Source organism: Oncorhynchus mykiss, chromosome 11 (assembly GCF_057628025.1).
Source record: "Oncorhynchus mykiss isolate SJ-2025 chromosome 11, ASM5762802v1, whole genome shotgun sequence".
NCBI lineage: Eukaryota > Metazoa > Chordata > Actinopteri > Salmoniformes > Salmonidae > Oncorhynchus > Oncorhynchus mykiss.
Genome location: NC_143032.1, coordinates 87135768 through 87156169, shown reverse-complemented (window position 1 = coordinate 87156169; position 20402 = coordinate 87135768). Strand labels below are relative to the sequence as shown.

The following is a 20402-nucleotide window of genomic DNA, read 5'->3' as shown; positions in this document are numbered from 1 at the left end:
TAAACTATCCAGTCTACTAGCTAGAAAGGTAAAGGTCTGGTAAACTATCCAGTCTACTAGCTAGAAAGGTAAAGGTCTGGTAAACTATCCAGTCTACTAGCTAGAAAGGTAAAGGTCTGGTAAACTATCCAGTCTACTAGCTAGAAAGGTCTGGTAAACTATCCAGTCTACTAGCTAGAAAGGTCTGGTAAACTATCCAGTCTACTAGCTAGAAAGGTAAAGGTCTGGTAAACTATCCAGTCTACTAGCTAGAAAGGTAAAGGTCTGGTAAACTAGCTAGTCTACTAGCTAGAAAGGTCTGGTAAACTATCCAGTCTACTAGCTATAAAGGTAAAGGTCTGGTAAACTATCCAGTCTACTAGCTAGAAAGGTAAAGGTCTGGTAAACTATCCAGTCTACTAGCTAGAAAGGTCTGGTGAACTATCCAGTCTACTAGCTAGAAAGGTAAAGGTCTGGTAAACTATCCAGTCTACTAGCTAGAAAGGTAAAGGTCTGGTAAACTATCCAGTCTACTAGCTAGAAAGGTAAAGGTCTGGTAAACTATCCAGTCTACTAGCTAGAAAGGTCTGGTAAACTATCCAGTCTACTAGCTAGAAAGGTAAAGGTCTGGTAAACTATCCAGTCTACTAGCTAGAAAGGTAAAGGTCTGGTAAACTATCCAGTCTACTAGCTAGAAAGGTAAAGGTCTGGTAAACTATCTAGTCTACTAGCTAGAAAGGTCTGGTAAACTATCCAGTCTACTAGCTAGAAAGGTAAAGGTCTGGTAAACTATCCAGTATACTAGCTAGAAAGGTAAAGGTATGGTAAACTATCTAGTCTACTAGCTAGAAAGGTCTGGTAAACTATCCAGTCTACTAGCTAGAAAGGTAAAGGTCTGGTAAACTATCCAGTCTACTAGCTAGAAAGGTAAAGGTCTGGTAAACTATCCAGTCTACTAGCTAGAAAGGTCTGGTAAACTATCCAGTCTACTAGCTAGAAAGGTCTGGTAAACTATCCAGTCTACTAGCTAGAAAGGTCTGGTAAACTATCCAGTCTACTAGCTAGAAAGGTAAAGGTCTGGTAAACTATCCAGTCTACTAGCTAGAAAGGTAAAGGTCTGGTAAACTATCCAGTCTACTAGCTTGAAAGGTAAAGGTCTGGTAAACTATCCAGTCTACTAGCTAGAAAGGTCTGGTAAACTATCCAGTCTACTAGCTAGAAAGGTCTGGTAAACTATCCAGTCTACTAGCTAGAAAGGTAAAGGTCTGGTAAACTATCCAGTCTACTAGCTAGAAAGGTAAAGGTCTGGTAAACTAGCTAGTCTACTAGCTAGAAAGGTCTGGTAAACTATCCAGTCTACTAGCTATAAAGGTAAAGGTCTGGTAAACTATCCAGTCTACTAGCTAGAAAGGTAAAGGTCTGGTAAACTATCCAGTCTACTAGCTAGAAAGGTCTGGTAAACTATCCAGTCTACTAGCTAGAAAGGTAAAGGTCTGGTAAACTATCCAGTATACTAGCTAGAAAGGTAAAGGTATGGTAAACTATCTAGTCTACTATCTAGAAAGGTCTGGTAAACTATCCAGTCTACTAGCTAGAAAGGTAAAGGTCTGGTAAACTATCCAGTCTACTAGCTAGAAAGGTAAAGGTCTGGTAAACTATCCAGTCTACTAGCTAGAAAGGTCTGGTAAACTATCCAGTTTACTAGCTAGAAAGGTAAAGGTCTGGTAAACTATCCAGTCTACTAGCTAGAAAGGTAAAGGTCTGGTAAACTATCCAGTCTACTAGCTAGAAAGGTAAAGGTCTGGTAAACTATCTAGTCTACTAGCTAGAAAGGTCTGGTAAACTATCCAGTCTACTAGCTAGAAAGGTAAAGGTCTGGTAAACTATCCAGTATACTAGCTAGAAAGGTAAAGGTATGGTAAACTATCTAGTCTACTAGCTAGAAAGGTCTGGTAAACTATCCAGTCTACTAGCTAGAAAGGTAAAGGTCTGGTAAACTATCCAGTCTACTAGCTAGAAAGGTAAAGGTCTGGTAAACTATCCAGTCTACTAGCTAGAAAGGTAAAGGTCTGGTAAACTATCCAGTCTACTAGCTAGAAAGGTCTGGTAAACTATCCAGTCTACTAGCTAGAAAGGTAAAGGTCTGGTAAACTATCCAGTATACTAGCTAGAAAGGTAAAGGTATGGTAAACTATCTAGTCTACTAGCTAGAAAGGTCTGGTAAACTATCCAGTCTACTAGCTAGAAAGGTAAAGGTCTGGTAAACTATCCAGTCTACTAGCTAGAAAGGTAAAGGTCTGGTAAACTATCCAGTCTACTAGCTAGAAAGGTCTGGTAAACTATCCAGTCTACTAGCTAGAAAGGTAAAGGTCTGGTAAACTATCCAGTCTACTAGCTAGAAAGGTAAAGGTCTGGTAAACTATCCAGTCTACTAGCTAGAAAGGTAAAGGTCTGGTAAACTATCCAGTCTACTAGCTAGAAAGGTCTGGTAAACTATCCAGTCTACTAGCTAGAAAGGTAAAGGTCTGGTAAACTATCCAGTATACTAGCTAGAAAGGTAAAGGTATGGTAAACTATCTAGTCTACTAGCTAGAAAGGTCTGGTAAACTATCCAGTCTACTAGCTAGAAAGGTAAAGGTCTGGTAAACTATCCAGTCTACTAGCTAGAAAGGTAAAGGTCTGGTAAACTATCCAGTCTACTAGCTAGAAAGGTCTGGTAAACTATCCAGTCTACTAGCTAGAAAGGTAAAGGTCTGGTAAACTATCCAGTCTACTAGCTAGAAAGGTAAAGGTCTGGTAAACTATCCAGTCTACTAGCTAGAAAGGTAAAGGTCTGGTAAACTATCTAGTCTACTAGCTAGAAAGGTCTGGTAAACTATCCAGTCTACTAGCTAGAAAGGTAAAGGTCTGGTAAACTATCCAGTCTACTAGCTAGAAAGGTAAAGGTCTGGTAAACTATCCAGTCTACTAGCTAGAAAGGTCTGGTAAACTATCCAGTCTACTAACTAGAAAGGTAAAGGTCTGGTAAACTATCCAGTATACTAGCTAGAAAGGTAAAGGTCTGGTAAACTATCCAGTCTACTAGCTAGAAAGGTAAAGGTCTGGTAAACTATCCAGTCTACTAGCTAGAAAGGTAAAGGTCTGGTAAACTATCCAGTCTACTAGCTAGAAAGGTAAAGGTCTGGTAAACTATCCAGTCTACTAGCTAGAAAGGTAAAGGTCTGGTAAACTATCCAGTCTACTAGCTAGAAAGGTCTGGTAAACTATCCAGTCTACTAGCTAGAAAGGTAAAGGTCTGGTAAACTATCCAGTATACTAGCTAGAAAGGTAAAGGTATGGTAAACTATCTAGTCTACTAGCTAGAAAGGTCTGGTAAACTATCCAGTCTACTAGCTAGAAAGGTAAAGGTCTGGTAAACTATCCAGTCTACTAGCTAGAAAGGTAAAGGTCTGGTAAACTATCCAGTCTACTAGCTAGAAAGGTCTGGTAAACTATCCAGTCTACTAGCTAGAAAGGTAAAGGTCTGGTAAACTATCCAGTCTACTAGCTAGAAAGGTAAAGGTCTGGTAAACTATCCAGTCTACTAGCTAGAAAGGTAAAGGTCTGGTAAACTATCCAGTCTACTAGCTAGAAAGGTCTGGTAAACTATCCAGTCTACTAGCTAGAAAGGTAAAGGTCTGGTAAACTATCCAGTATACTAGCTAGAAAGGTAAAGGTATGGTAAACTATCTAGTCTACTAGCTAGAAAGGTCTGGTAAACTATCCAGTCTACTAGCTAGAAAGGTAAAGGTCTGGTAAACTATCCAGTCTACTAGCTAGAAAGGTAAAGGTCTGGTAAACTATCCAGTCTACTAGCTAGAAAGGTCTGGTAAACTATCCAGTCTACTAGCTAGAAAGGTAAAGGTCTGGTAAACTATCCAGTCTACTAGCTAGAAAGGTAAAGGTCTGGTAAACTATCCAGTCTACTAGCTAGAAAGGTAAAGGTCTGGTAAACTATCTAGTCTACTAGCTAGAAAGGTCTGGTAAACTATCCAGTCTACTAGCTAGAAAGGTAAAGGTCTGGTAAACTATCCAGTCTACTAGCTAGAAAGGTAAAGGTCTGGTAAACTATCCAGTCTACTAGCTAGAAAGGTCTGGTAAACTATCCAGTCTACTAACTAGAAAGGTAAAGGTCTGGTAAACTATCCAGTATACTAGCTAGAAAGGTAAAGGTCTGGTAAACTATCCAGTCTACTAGCTAGAAAGGTAAAGGTCTGGTAAACTATCCAGTCTACTAGCTAGAAAGGTAAAGGTCTGGTAAACTATCCAGTCTACTAGCTAGAAAGGTAAAGGTCTGGTAAACTATCCAGTCTACTAGCTAGAAAGGTCTGGTAAACTATCCAGTCTACTAGCTAGAAAGGTCTGGTAAACTATCCAGTCTACTAGCTAGAAAGGTCTGGTAAACTATCCAGTCTACTAGCTAGAAAGGTAAAGGTCTGGTAAACTATCCAGTCTACTAGCTAGAAAGGTAAAGGTCTGGTAAACTATCCAGTCTACTAGCTAGAAAGGTAAAGGTCTGGTAAACTATCCAGTCTACTAGCTAGAAAGGTCTGGTAAACTATCCAGTCTACTAGCTAGAAAGGTCTGGTAAACTATCCAGTCTACTAGCTAGAAAGGTAAAGGTCTGGTAAACTATCCAGTCTACTAGCTAGAAAGGTAAAGGTCTGGTAAACTAGCTAGTCTACTAGCTAGAAAGGTCTGGTAAACTATCCAGTCTACTAGCTATAAAGGTAAAGGTCTGGTAAACTATCCAGTCTACTAGCTAGAAAGGTAAAGGTCTGGTAAACTATCCAGTCTACTAGCTAGAAAGGTCTGGTAAACTATCCAGTCTACTAGCTAGAAAGGTAAAGGTCTGGTAAACTATCCAGTATACTAGCTAGAAAGGTAAAGGTATGGTAAACTATCTAGTCTACTATCTAGAAAGGTCTGGTAAACTATCCAGTCTACTAGCTAGAAAGGTAAAGGTCTGGTAAACTATCCAGTCTACTAGCTAGAAAGGTAAAGGTCTGGTAAACTATCCAGTCTACTAGCTAGAAAGGTCTGGTAAACTATCCAGTCTACTAGCTAGAAAGGTAAAGGTCTGGTAAACTATCCAGTCTACTAGCTAGAAAGGTAAAGGTCTGGTAAACTATCCAGTCTACTAGCTAGAAAGGTAAAGGTCTGGTAAACTATCTAGTCTACTAGCTAGAAAGGTCTGGTAAACTATCCAGTCTACTAGCTAGAAAGGTAAAGGTCTGGTAAACTATCCAGTATACTAGCTAGAAAGGTAAAGGTATGGTAAACTATCTAGTCTACTAGCTAGAAAGGTCTGGTAAACTATCCAGTCTACTAGCTAGAAAGGTAAAGGTCTGGTAAACTATCCAGTCTACTAGCTAGAAAGGTAAAGGTCTGGTAAACTATCCAGTCTACTAGCTAGAAAGGTAAAGGTTTGGTAAACTATCCAGTCTACTAGCTAGAAAGGTCTGGTAAACTATCCAGTCTACTAGCTAGAAAGGTAAAGGTCTGGTAAACTATCCAGTATACTAGCTAGAAAGGTAAAGGTATGGTAAACTATCTAGTCTACTAGCTAGAAAGGTGTGGTAAACTATCCAGTCTACTAGCTAGAAAGGTAAAGGTCTGGTAAACTATCCAGTCTACTAGCTAGAAAGGTAAAGGTCTGGTAAACTATCCAGTCTACTAGCTAGAAAGGTCTGGTAAACTATCCAGTCTACTAGCTAGAAAGGTAAAGGTCTGGTAAACTATCCAGTCTACTAGCTAGAAAGGTAAAGGTCTGGTAAACTATCCAGTCTACTAGCTAGAAAGGTAAAGGTCTGGTAAACTATCCAGTCTACTAGCTAGAAAGGTCTGGTAAACTATCCAGTCTACTAGCTAGAAAGGTAAAGGTCTGGTAAACTATCCAGTATACTAGCTAGAAAGGTAAAGGTATGGTAAACTATCTAGTCTACTAGCTAGAAAGGTCTGGTAAACTATCCAGTCTACTAGCTAGAAAGGTAAAGGTCTGGTAAACTATCCAGTCTACTAGCTAGAAAGGTAAAGGTCTGGTAAACTATCCAGTCTACTAGCTAGAAAGGTCTGGTAAACTATCCAGTCTACTAGCTAGAAAGGTAAAGGTCTGGTAAACTATCCAGTATACTAGCTAGAAAGGTAAAGGTCTGGTAAACTATCCAGTCTACTAGCTAGAAAGGTAAAGGTCTGGTAAACTATCTAGTCTACTAGCTAGAAAGGTCTGGTAAACTATCCAGTCTACTAGCTAGAAAGGTAAAGGTCTGGTAAACTATCCAGTCTACTAGCTAGAAAGGTAAAGGTCTGGTAAACTATCCAGTCTACTAGCTAGAAAGGTCTGGTAAACTATCCAGTCTACTAACTAGAAAGGTAAAGGTCTGGTAAACTATCCAGTATACTAGCTAGAAAGGTAAAGGTATGGTAAACTATCTAGTCTACTAGCTAGAAAGGTCTGGTAAACTATCCAGTCTACTAGCTAGAAAGGTAAAGGTCTGGTAAACTATCCAGTCTACTAGCTAGAAAGGTAAAGGTCTGGTAAACTATCCAGTCTACTAGCTAGAAAGGTCTGGTAAACTATCCAGTCTACTAGCTAGAAAGGTAAAGGTCTGGTAAACTATCCAGTCTACTAGCTAGAAAGGTCTGGTAAACTATCCAGTCTACTAGCTAGAAAGGTCTGGTATACTATCCAGTCTACTAGCTAGAAAGGTCTGGTAAACTATCCAGTCTACTAGCTATAAAGGTAAAGGTCTGGTAAACTATCTAGTCTACTAGCTAGAAAGGTCTGGTAAACTATCCAGTCTACTAGCTAGAAAGGTAAAGGTCTGGTATACTATCCAGTCTACTAGCTAGAAAGGTCTGGTAAACTATCCAGTCTACTAGCTAGAAAGGTAAAGGTCTGGTAAACTATCCAGTCTACTAGCTAGAAAGGTAAAGGTCTGGTAAACTATCCAGTCTTCTAGCTAGAAAGGTCTGGTAAACTATCTAGTCTACTAGCTAGAAAGGTAAAGGTCTGGTATACTATCCAGTCTACTAGCTAGAAAGGTAAAGGTCTGGTAAACTATCCAGTCTACTAGCTAGAAAGGTCTGGTAAACTATCCAGTCTACTAGCTAGAAAGGTCTGGTAAACTATCCAGTCTACTAGCTAGAAAGGTCTGGTAAACTATCCAGTCTACTAGCTAGAAAGGTAAAGGTCTATTGGCAGCGTAGAGACATGATTTTGAAGATAGTTTTTCAGCAATTCTATAACGTTTTGCATGGGCCTGAGAGACACGGTTTCCGTTTTAAAGATCTTTTAATTCTATGCATTTTGCTTTGTCTAATCAATGGACCTTGAATGGTTTTGGGCCTTCCTATGCTCCTGACTGCCTATATTTGATTTGATTGTAAATTCTCATATATGGTATTATGTAATATATTTAGTTCAGTATGTTTACTGCATGCTTTCTATCATCTGGTCTTGGTTGTTTAAAGTTGAGACTGTTTTTCCATCCCCAAAAAGACCACTTAAACGGCCCGCCTTAGAATTTCTCTACAGAGGAACCCCTGTAATGACAAATTTCCTCCATTTTGAAGGGATAGTTTGAGATTTTGGCAATGAAGCCATTTATCTACTTCCCCAGAGTTGAATAAACAGGATAGCATGCTAACTGTTCCTGTAGACTTCAAGTCATTGCGCTAACACTAGTTAGCATTGGCTCGTGAAACTACCTCTTACCATTTTTATGTCTCTGCGTCCAGCATGAAGGAAGTTATCTACAATGGTACTGTGTTGTAGCTAGCTATATTCATAAAATAAATAACTTTTCACCTTAAAAAAAAATAGCCAATACGATTTTTCCCCCAAAAGTATTGAATAAACTGATGTACCTCCTGCAGTACCCCACAGACTTTGAGAACATTGGGCACACGGTGTTTAAGTGCAGAGCAGTGTACATGCACACTCCGGTTCAGTGGCATGTTTCAATACATTCAGGACCGAACCAAGCACATAGTATATACAGATGCCTCGCCTGTACAATGTTAGGGATAGGGGTCAGAGGTTAGGGTCAAAGGTTAGTGTAAGGTGATCATGTACTTTGGGTCTTTGATAAGCAGCCGGGTGATAAAGTCTTTGGCCAGGAGGCTGGTGCTGCTAAAGAACTCTTCATCGAAGGTGTAGTCCACCGCCGACACGTTAGCTAAAGTCTCCTGCTTATTCTCCCCCAAGAACGGCGATGCACCACTCAACCTGAGGGAGGGGAGAGGGAGGGAGGGAGAGAAAGAGGGAGAGAGGGAGAGAGGGAGAGAGGGAGAGAGGGAGAGAGGGAGAGAGGGAGAGAGGGAGAGAGGGAGAGAGGGAGAGAGGGAGAGAGGGAGAGAGGGAGAGAGGGAGAGAGAGAGAGAGAGAGAGAGAGAGAGAGAGAGAGAGGGAGGGTAGGAGAGAGTAGGGAGGGAGGGAGGGAGGGAGGGAGGGAGGGAGGGAGGGAAGGAAGGAAGGGGGAGGGGAGGGAGGGAAGGAAGGGGGAGGGGAGAGGGAGGGAGGGGAGAGGGAGAGAGCAGGGAGGAAGGAGGGAGGGAGGGGAGAGGGAGGGAGGGAGGGAGGGAGGGAGGGAGGGAGGGAGGGAGGAAGGGAGGGAGGGAGGGAAGGGGGAGGGGGAGGGGAGAGGAGAGAGCAGGGAGGGAGGGAGGGAGGGAGGGAGGGAGGGAGGGAGGGAGGGAAGGAAGGGGGAGGGGAGAGGGAGGGAGGGGAGAGAGCAGGGAGGAAGGAGGGAGGGGGAGAGAAAGAAAGATAGTGACATAGGGAGAGAAAGAAGTTGAGGTAGAGAGGTTTCCCACATACCATTTAGACTGAATAACGCTGTAAAAGGATTACAGTGTATGTTTGTTTCTCTGAATGTATAACAAAGAAGATGTTTTATAGATGTAGTTATGGACAGATATCTATCAGAGGAATTGTGAGTTATAAGTCAAACAGTTGGTCAGGTGTCAGGAATGTGAAGCACCAAAGTCTTTCTCTCTCACTCCATATCTGGGAAATCATCAAAATGGGAACGGTCCTTTCCAACATTTAAACGGTTGTGAAATAAGATGACCAGGCAAACGACTGCAATCAAACAATTAGCATAAATAGTCACACATTTACATGCTCGCTGGTAGTGATAATCATCTATAAACAACATTGACCAGTGAACTTTGGAAAGAAAAACGCAGTTCTGAACGTAGCTGCTGCTTTGCTCTCTCCCCTCTCTACTCTCTGTTGTCTCCAACTGAACGATCGGCCATGAAAAGCCAACTGACATTTACTCCTGAGGTGCTGACCTGTTGCACCCTCTACAACCACTGGTTATTATTTTACCCTGCTGGTCATCTATGAACGCTCGAACATCTTGTGGAACAGTCTGGCCTTACAGTGGCTTGCAAAAGTATTCACCCCCCTTGGCATTTTTCCTATTTTGTTGCCTTACAACCTGGAATTAAAATTGATTTTTTTAAAGGTTTGTATCATTTGATTTACACTACATACCTACCATGTTGTTTATTTTGAAACAAACAAGAAATAAGACAGAAAAACAGAAAACTTGAGTGTGCATAACTATTCACCCCACAAAGTCAATCCTTTGTAGACCCACTTTTTGCAGCAATTACATCTGCAAGTCTCTTGGTTGTATGTCTCTATAAGCTTGGCACGTCTAGCCACTGGGATTTTTGCCCATTCTTCAAGGCAAAACTGCTCCAGTTGGATGGGTAGGATGGGTTCCACTGGTGTACAGCAATCTTTAAGTCGTACCACAGATTCTCAATTGGATTGAGGTCTGGGTTTAAACTAGGCCATTCCAAGACATTTAAATGTTTCCCTTAAACCAATCAAGTGTTACTTTAGCAGTATGCTTAGGGTCATTGTCCTGCTGGAAGGTGAACGTCCCTCCCAGTCTCAAATATCTGGAAGACTGAAACAGGTTTCCCTCAAGAATTTTCCTGTATTTAGCTCCATCCATCCATCATTCCTTCATTTCTGACCAGTTTCTCAGTCCCTGCTGATGGATGGTGTTCTCGGGGGGATGAGAGTTGTTGGGTATGCGCCAGATAGTGTATCCCTTGATGGCCAAAAAGCTCAATTTTAGTCTCATCTGACCAGAGTACCTTCTTCCATATGTTTGGGGAGTCTCCCACATGCCTTTTGGCAAACACCAAACGTGTTCGCTTCCTCATTTCTGTAAGAAATGGCTTTCTTATGGCCACTCTTCTGTAAAGCCCAGCTCTGTAGAGTGTACGGCTTAAAGTGGTCCTATGGACAGATACTCCAATCTCAGCTGTGGAGCTTTGCAGGTCCTTCAGGGATAACTTTGGTCTCTTTGTTGCCTCTCTGATTAATGCCCTCCTTGCCTGGTCCGTGAGTTTTGGTGGGCGGCCCTCTCTTGGCAGGTTTGTTGTGGTGTCCTATTCTTTCCATGTTTTAATAATGGATGTAATGGTGCTCTGTGGGATGTTCAAAGTCTGATATTTTTTTATAACCCAACCCTGATCTGTACTTGTCCACAACTTTGTCCCTGACCTGTTTGGAGAGCTCCTTGGTCTTCATGGTGCCGTTTGCTTGGTGGTGCCCCTTGCTTAGTGGTATTGCGGACTCTGGGGCCGTTCAGATCATGTGACAGATCATGTGACACTTAAATAAAGTCCGCCTGTGTGCAATCTAACTAATTATGTTGCTTCTGAAGGTAATTGGTTGCACCAGATCTTATTTAGGGGCTTTGTAGCAAAGGGGGTGATAAGCCTGTCCTCCAGGACACCTACCCGATGTTACAGGAAGGCCAAAAGATCATCAAGGACAACAACCACCCGAGCCACTGCCTGTTCACCCCGCTATCATCCAGAAGGCGAGGCCAGTACAGGTGCATCAAAGCAGGGACCGAGAGACTGAAAAACAGCTTTTATCTCAATGCCATCAGACTGCTAAACAGCCATCTCCAGCACATCAGAGGCGGCTGCCTATAGACATAGATAAGAAATCACTGGCCACTTTAAGGAAATGCAACACTAGCCACTTTAATTATGTCTTCGTATCTTGCATTACTCATCTCATATATATATATAAACTGTTCTCTATACTATGCTATGGTATCTTAGTCACTTTAATTGTGTGTAAATACTGCATCCCCAATCTCAGATGTATATACTGTATTCTATACTACGTCACCCATCTCATATGTATATATGTATTCTATACTATGCCACTGTATCTTAGTCCAATACCCCTCTGACATAAACTCAGCAAAAAAAGAAACGTCTGTTTCCCATGCTTGGTCAATGAACCATACACAATTAATGAACATGCATCTGTGGAGCGGAACAGCTTACAGACAGTAGGAAATTAAGGTCACAGTTATGAAAACTTAGGACACTAACGAGGCCTTTCTACTGACTCTGAAAAACACCAAAAGAAAGATGTCCAGCATCCCTCTCCCATCTGCGTGAATGTGCCTTAGGCATGCTGCAAGGAGGCATGAGGACTGCAGATGTGGCCAGGGCAATAAATTGCAATGTCCGTACTGTGAGATGCCTAAGACAGCGCTACAGGGAGACAGGACGGGCAGCTGATCGTCCTCGCAGTGGCAGACCACGTGTAACAACACCTGCACAGGATCGGCACATCTGAACATCACACCTGCGGGACAGGTACATGATGGCAACAACTGTCCGAGTTATACCAGGAACGCACAATCCCCTCCATCAGTGCTCAGACTGTCCGCAATAGGCTGAGAGAGGCTGGACTGAGGGCTTGTAGGCAGGTCCTCACCAGACATCACCGGCAACAACGTCGCCTATAGGCATAAACCCACAGTTGCTGAACCAGACAGGACTGGCAAAAAAGTGCTCTTCACTGACGAGTCACGGTTTTGTCTCACCAGGGGTGATGGTCAAATTTGCGTTAATTGTTGAAGGAATGAGCATTACACCGAGGCCTGTACTCTGGAGCGGGATCGATTTGGAGGTGGAGGGTCCGTCATGGTCTACAGCGGTATGTCACAGCATCATCGGACTGAGCTTGTTGTCATTGCAGGTAATCTCAACGCTGTGCATTACAGGGAAGACATCCTCCTCCCTCATGTGGTACCCTTCCTGCAGGCTCATCCTGACATGACCCTCCAGCATGACAATGCCACCAGCCATACTGCTCGTTCTATGTGTGAATTCCTGCAAGACAGGAATGTCAGTGTTCTGCCATGGCCAGCGAAGACCCCGGATCTCAATCCCATTGAGCACGTCTGGGACCTGTTGCATCGGAGGGTGAAGGCTAGGGCCATTCCCCTCAGAAATGTCCAGGAACTTGCAGGTGCCTTGGTGGAAGAGTGGGGTAACATCTCACAGCAATAACTGGCAAATCTGGTGAAGTCCATGAGGAGGAGATGCACTGCAGTACTTAATGCAGCTGGTGGCCACACTAGATACTGACTGTTACTTTTGATTTTAACCCCCCCCCCCCCCCTGTTGTTCAGGGACACATTATTCCATTTCTGTTAGTCACACGGCTGTGGAACTTGTTCAGTTTATGTCTCAGTTGTTGAATCTTGTTATGTTCATACACATATTTACACAAGTGAGAGGACGTTTATTTTTTTGCTTAGTTTATATGCACCACTTTTCCGTTGTTCATTTAGACTTTTTTGAAACAAGTTATTTTTCCATGTTCATTACATGAAATCCAAATAAGAATCCATTTAAATAACAGGTTGTAACAAAATAGGAAAAATGCCAAGGGGGGGTGAATACTTTTGCAAGGCGCTGTAAATACTCTAATAATCTCCACCCGGCACAGCCAGAAGAGGACTGGCCACCCCTCAGAGCCTGGTACCCCTCCACCCGGCACAGCCAGAAGAGGACTGGCCACCCCTCAGAGCCTGGTACCCCTCCACCCGGCACAGCCAGAAGAGGACTGGCCACCCCTCAGAGCCTGGTTCCTCTCTAGGTTTATAATCTCCACCCGGCACAGCCAGAAGAGGACTGGCCACCCCTCAGAGCCTGGTTCCTCTCTAGGTTTCTTCCTAGGTTTTGGCCTTTCTAGGGAGTTTTTCCTAGCCACCGTGCTTCTACATCTGCATTGCTTGCTGTTTGGGGTTTTAGGCTGGGTTTCTGTACAGCACTTTGTGACATCAGCTGATGTAAGAACGGCTTGATAAATACATTTGATTGAAATATATGCATTAATATGTTAATATATATATTTTTATGAATATCAAATCCTTCTTGATTGGTCACGTCCACAGGATACACCATGGGTACAGTGACATGATTGGTTGCATTCGTCAACAATGCAGTTATACAAAGAAATACAGACAAGATTTTAAAAAAGACACTAAATACAAGATCAATATCAGGACCGATCACTGAAAGGGATACTGGTGACAGTTTGGTGTAATACATGAAGCTGTTCATTCGTCAGTAGGATTGTTGTACTTACAGAATATAGGTGATCACTCCGACACTCCTGTAACAACAGAGGAATGTGGATTATTACGCAACAGACATATAGAGATAAAAACACAGAGTCAACAAAACAATAGGAACACTGTCCTAATATGGAGTTACACCCCCTTTTCCCTCCTCAGAAGAGTCTTTATTCATCGGGGGACTCTACAATGTGTCAAGTGTTCCTTTGGGTGGTGGACCATTCTTTATACACACAACAAAACAGCAGTGTTGCAATTCTTGTGCTTCTCAGTATGTATCAAGATATATCCACCACCCAAAAGACCATCCAGACAACTTGAAACAGCTGTGGGAAGCATTGGAGTCAACATGGGCCAGCATCCCTGTGGAACGCTTTGGACACCTTGTAGAGTCCATGTCCCGACAAAATGAGACTGTTCTGGGAGAAAAGGGGAGGGGGTGCAACTCAATATTAGGAAGGGGTTCCTAATGTTTTGTATACTCAGTGCATGTATGCACGTGTGTGTTTATGTATATATACATACACTGTCTAAATATAAAGTACATCTGTCTCTCACCACATGTCTGCCTCCAGGCCGAGCGGTTCATAGTTGACTACCTCTGGAGCTGTAAGAGTTAATAAAACACACTATTAAGCCAAAAACACTGAGCCTAGAATGTAGGGTATTGTGTGTGTGTGTGTGTGTGTGTGTATGTATATATATATATATATATATATATACATACACTACCATTCAGAAGTTTGGGGTCACTTAGAAATGTCCTTGTTTTTGTCCATTAAAATAGCATCAAATTGATCAGAAATACAGTGTAGACATTGTTAATGTTGTAAATGACTATTGTAGGTGAAAACGGCTGATCCATTTTTTATGGAATATCTACATAGGCGTACAGAGGCCCATTATCAGCAACCATCACTCCTGTGTTCCAATGGCACGTTGTGTTAGCTAATCCAAGTTTATCATTTAAAAGGCTAATTGATCATTAGAAAACCCTTTTGCAATTATGTTAGCACAGCTGAAAACTGTTGTCCTGATTAAAGAAGCAATAAAACTAGTTGAGTATCTGGAGCATCAGCATTTGTGGGTTCGATTACAGGCTCAAAATGGCCAGAAACAAAGACCTTTCTTCTGAAACTCATCAGTCTATTCTTGTTCTGAAAAATGAAGGCTATTCCGTGCAAGAAATTGCCAAGAAGATCTCGCACAACGCTGTTAACTAGTCCCTTCACAGAACAGTGCAAACTGGCTCTAACCAGAATAGAAAGAGTAGAGGGAGGCCTCGGTGCACAACTGAGCAAGAGGACAAGTATATTAGAGAATCTAGTATGAGAAACAGACACCTCACAAGTCCTCAACTGGGAACTTCATTAAATAGTACCCGCAAAACACCAGTCTCCGCAAAGAAAAATCCATATCCATATCTCAGACTGGCCAATAAAAATGAAATATTAAGATGGGCAAAAGAACACAGACTGGACAGAGGAAGATTGGAAAAAAAGTGTAATGAATAGACAAATCTATGTTTGATACAAAGAACAACATTCGTGAGACGCAAAAAAATTGAAAAGATGCTGGAGGAGTGAACCATCTGTCAAGCATGGTGGAGGAAATGTGATGGTCTGGGGGTGCTTTGTTGGTGGTAAAGTGGGAGATTTGTACAGGGTAAAAGGGATCTTAAAGAAGGAAGGCCATCACTCCATTTTGCAACGCCATGCCATACCCTGTGGACGGCGATTAATTGGAGCCAATTTCCTCCTACAACAGGACAATGACCCAGAGCACAGCTCCAAACTATGCAAGAACTATTTAGGGAAGAAGCAGTCAGCTGGTATTCTGTCTATAATGGAGTGGCCAGCACAGTCACCGGATCTCAACCCTATTGAGCTGTTGTGGGAGAAGTATGACCATAAGAAGTGCCCATCAAGCCAATCCAACTTGTGGGAGGTTCTTCAGGAAACATGGGGTGAAGAGTTACCTCAACAAATTGACAACTAGAATGCCAAAGGTCTGCAAGGCTGTAATTGCTGCAAATGGAGGATTCTTTGACGAAAGTTTGAAGGACACAATTATTATTTCAATTAAAAATCATTATTTATAACCTTGTTATAAATCATTATTTATAAACATTATGGCTATATCTCCTATTAATTTTGCAACTCATTTCATCAAATCAAATGTATTTATATAGTCAGTTGATATCAGCTGATATTTTTATTATTTTTTTTTAACCTTTATTTTACCAGGCAAGTCAGTTAAGAACAAATTCTTATTTTCAATGACGACCTGGGAACAGTGGGTTCAGGGGCAGGGGAACTGCCTGTTCAGGGGCAGAACGACAGATTTGTACCTTGTCAGCTCGGGGGTTTGAACTCGCAACCTTCCGGTTACTAGTCCAACGCTCTGACCACTAGGCTACCCTGCCGCCCCATATCTCAAAGTGCTGTACAGAAACCCAGCCTAAAACCCCAAACAGCAAGCAATGGAGCACGTATGTTTTTCATGTATGTTTTCATGGAGAACAAAGACATTTCTAAGTGACCCCAAACCTTTGAACAGTAGTATATATATATATATATTCACAACACAACAAGGGTATTTGATGTTAAACTGATCTGATTCGCTGGTCAAACGATGAACATAACACACTACACACACACACGGCTGTGGTGCACTTGGTTCGCCGGATAGACTGACCTACAAATTCCGGGGTGCCAAAGATGTTTTTGAAATCATTGCCAAAATCGATCTTGTGTGCCAGACCGAAGTCGATGAGCTTGATGCGAGGATGGGCCACAGCTCTGTTCAGTAACATAATGTTCTCTGGCTAGAGAGGGAGAGAGAGAGGGGAGGAAGGGGCATTAAACATGGAAATAACATCCCATAATGTAAAGCCTATCTAGGAACCAGCAAGAGAGAGATGGTGTTAGAGAGAGAGAGAGAGAGAGAGAGAGAGAGAGAGAGAGAGAGATGGTGTGAGAGAGAGAGATGGTGTGAGAGAGAGAGATGGTGTGAGAGAGAGAGATGGTGTGAGAGAGAGAGAGAGATGGTGTGAGAGAGAGAGAGAGCGAGAGAGAGCGAGAGAGAGCGAGCGAGAGAGAGCGAGAGCGAGCGAGAGAGAGAGAGCGAGAGAGAGAGAGAGAGAGAGAGGGAGAGAGCGAGAGAGAGAGAACGAGAGCGAGAGAGAGCGAGAGAGAGAGAGCGAGAGCAAGAGAGAGCGAGAGCAAGAGAGAGAGAGCGAGAGAGCGAGAGAGAGAGCAAGAGCCTACATTCCAGAGCCACAATGCCTCCTTCAGCAGACTATCTTGACTCCTGACTTAATCCTTTAAAAGCTCTTTAGACCAGCAGGTTAAAGAATGAATGGCTGATAGACTGGGAACAGAAGAGACAGGAGTGTAATCAGATTGAATGAATGGCTGATAGACTGGGAACAGAAGAGACAGGAGTGGAATCAGATTGAATGAATGGCTGATAGACTGGGAACAGGAGTGGAATCAGATTGAATGAATGGCTGATAGACTGGGAACAGAAGAGACAGCAGTGGGATCAGATTGCATGAATGGCTGATAGACTGGGAACAGGAGTGGAATCAGATTGAATGAATGGCTGATAGACTGGGAACAGGTGTGTAATCAGATTGAATGAATGGCTGATAGACTGGGAACAGAAGAGACAGCAGTGGAATCAGATTGAATGAATGGCTGATAGACTGGGAACAGGAGTGGAATCAGATTGAATGAATGGCTGATAGACTGGGAACAGAAGAGACAGGAGTGGAATCAGATTGAATGAATGGCTGATAGACTGGGAACAGAAGAGACAGGAGTGGAATCAGATTGAATGAATGGCTGATAGACTGGGAACAGAAGAGACAGCAGTGGAATCAGATTGAATGAATGGCTGATAGACTGGGAACAGGAGTGGAATCAGATTGAATGAATGGCTGATAGACTGGGAACAGAAGAGACAGGAGTGGAATCAGATTGAATGAATGGCTGATAGACTGGGAACAGAAGAGACAGCAGTGGAATCAGATTGAATGTATGAGTAATATGTGTAGTGGTATGTAGTATGTGGGAGTAGTGTATCTGATATGAGTTGTATGTTTAGTATATGTATGAATAATATGTGTAGTGGTATGTAGTATTATATAGTATTTGTAGTATATGTAGTATTATATATTATGCATAGTATTATACAGTATGTGTAGCACGAGTAGTATTATATAGTATGTGTAGTATTATATAGTATGTGCAGTATATGTAGTATGTGACGTATATGTAGTATTATATAGTATGTGTAGCATGAGTAGTTTTATATAGTATGTGTAGTATTATATAGTGCGTGTAGCATGAGTAGTATTATATAGTATGTGTAGTATTATATAGTATGTGTAGTGTGGGTAATATGTATGAGGAGTGCATCTGATAAAGCTAGTAGTATGCAGTATGTGTAGTATGAGTTGTATGTATAGTATTAGGTAATATGAATAGTATACCTGGTTTGGGTAGTATGAGTAGTATTACAATATAAGTAGTAGTATGAAGTATGTGTAATATATACAGTATGTGTAGCATAAGTAGTATTATATAGTATGTGTAGTATTATATAGTATGTGCAGTATATGTAGTATGTGTCGTAAGTGTAGTATTATACAGTATGTGTAGCATGAGTAGTATTATATAGTATGTGTAGTATTACATAGTGCGTGTAGCATGAGTAGTATTATATAGTATGTGTAGTATTATATAGTATGTGTAGTGTGGGTAATATGTATGGGGAGTGCATCTGATAAAGCTAGTAGTATGCAGTATGTGTAGTATGAGTTGTATGTATAGTATTAGGTAATATGAATAGTATACCTGGTTTGGGTAGTATGAGTAGTATTACAATATAAGTAGTAGTATGAAGTATGTGTAATATATACAGTATGATGCAGTATGAGTAGTATATGTCTTGTTGTGAGAGTAGTATGTGAAGTAGTACGTGTAGCATATGTTGTATTATGTAGCATGTGTAATATGAGTAGTATTACGTAGTGTGTTTAATTTGTGTAATATAAGTAGTATTCAGCAGTATGTGTAGCATTGTAGCATGTGCAATATGTGTAGTATGTATAGTATTATGCAGTATGTGTAGTATGAGTTGTATGTATAGTAGTATGTAATATGAAATGTATGCCTGGTTTGGGTAGTATGAGTAGTATTACAGTATAAGTAGTATTATGTAGAATGAGTAGAATGACTGGTATTATGTCGTATGTGCAGTATGAGTAGTATTATGTCTTGTAGTAAGAGTAGTATGTGTAGTACATGTTGTATTATGTAGCATGTGTAATATGAGTAGTATTACGTAGTATGTTTAATTTGTGTAATATGAGTAGTATTCAGCAGTATGTGTAGCATTGTAGCATGTGTAATATATGTAGTATGTATAGTATTATGTAGCATGTGTAGTATTATGTAGTATGTATAGTATTATGTAGCATGTGTAATATATGTAGTATGTATAGTATTATGTAGCATGTGTAGTATTATGTAGTATGAGTAGTATGATGTAGTATGAGTAGTATGTGTAATATGGTGTATGAGTAGTATGAGTATGAGTAGTAGTATGTAATATGTGTAATATGAGTACAGTACAGTAATTTGAGTAGTGTTCAGTAGTATTATTAGTATTTAGTAATATGAGTAGTATTCAGTAGTATTATATAGTATGTGTAGTATTATATAGTATGTGTAATATTCAGTAATATGAGTAGTAGTATTACGTAGTATCACTAGTAGTATTACGTAGCATGCATAGTATTATGTAGTATGTAGTATTATGTAGTATGAGTAGCATGACATAGCATGAGTAGTATTATGTTGTATGAGTAGTATGTTGTATGAGTAGTAGAGTGTGTAGTACGAATAGTATTATATAGCATGATATAGTTTTATGTAGTATTATGTAGTATGAGTAGTATTATGTAGCATGCATAGTATTATATAGCATGAGTAGTATTACGGTGTATGAGTAGTATTGTGTAGTATGAGTAGTATTATATAGCATGCGTGTGATTACGTAGTATTACGTAGTATGATTGGTAGTATGTATTATGTGTAGTATTATATGGTATTACGTAGTATGAGTAGTATTATGTTTTTCGAGTAGTATTATGTTGTACGAGTAGTATTATGTTGTACGAGTAGTATTATGTTGTATGAGTAGCAGAGTGTGTTGTGTGAGTAGTATTATATAGCATGAGTAATATTATGTAGCATGATTAGTTTTATGTAGTATGTGTAGTATGAGTAGAATTATGTAGTATGAGTAGTATTATGATGTATGAGTAGTATTATGTTGTATGTGTAGTAGAGTGTGTAGTATGAGTAATATTATATAGCATGAATTGTTTTATGTAGTATTATGTAGTATGTGTAGTATTATATAGTATGAGTAGTCTTATGTAGTATGTGTAGTATTATGTAGTATGAGTAGGATTATATAGTACGAGTAGAATTATGCGTAGCATGAGTTGTATTATGTAGTATGAGTAGTACTATATAGTATGAGTAGTATGAACAGTATTGTGTTATGTAGTATGTGCAGTATTATGTAGTAGAGTGTAGTGTGTGTAGTATGTATAGTAGAAGGTGTAGTATGAGTAGTGTTATGTAGCGGAGTAGTATTATGTAGTATGAGTAGTACTATATAGTATGAGTAGTGTGTGTGGTATGAACAGTATTATGTTACGTAGTACGTGCAGTATTATGTAGTATAGTGAAGTGTGTGTAGTATGTATAGTAGAAGGTGTAGTATGAGTAGTGTTATGTCGCAGAGTAGTATGAGTAGTATAGTATGCATAGTATAATGTGTAGTATTAGGCAGTATGATGTAGAATGTGTAGTATGAATAGTAGTGTATAGTATTATGTAGCATGTGTAGTATGAGTAGTCTTATGTAGTATGTATA

The 20402-nt window shown here is 40.8% G+C and overlaps 1 protein-coding gene across 3 annotated transcripts in view; it reads right to left on the bottom strand.

Annotated features, from left to right (window-relative positions):
- The window catches only part of dapk1 (death associated protein kinase 1), a 201073-nt gene that overhangs the window by 102436 nt on the left and 78235 nt on the right, over positions 1-20402 (bottom strand). For all 3 annotated transcript variants that reach the window (XM_036936596.2, XM_036936598.2, XM_036936597.2), the window contains 4 exons: positions 16143-16272; positions 14004-14052; positions 13457-13483; positions 8096-8248 (listed from right to left, as the gene is read on the bottom strand). In XM_036936596.2, coding sequence (XP_036792491.1) covers positions 8096-8248; positions 13457-13483; positions 14004-14052; positions 16143-16272 — 359 coding nt within the window. The remainder of the gene's footprint in view (positions 1-8095; positions 8249-13456; positions 13484-14003; positions 14053-16142; positions 16273-20402) is intronic.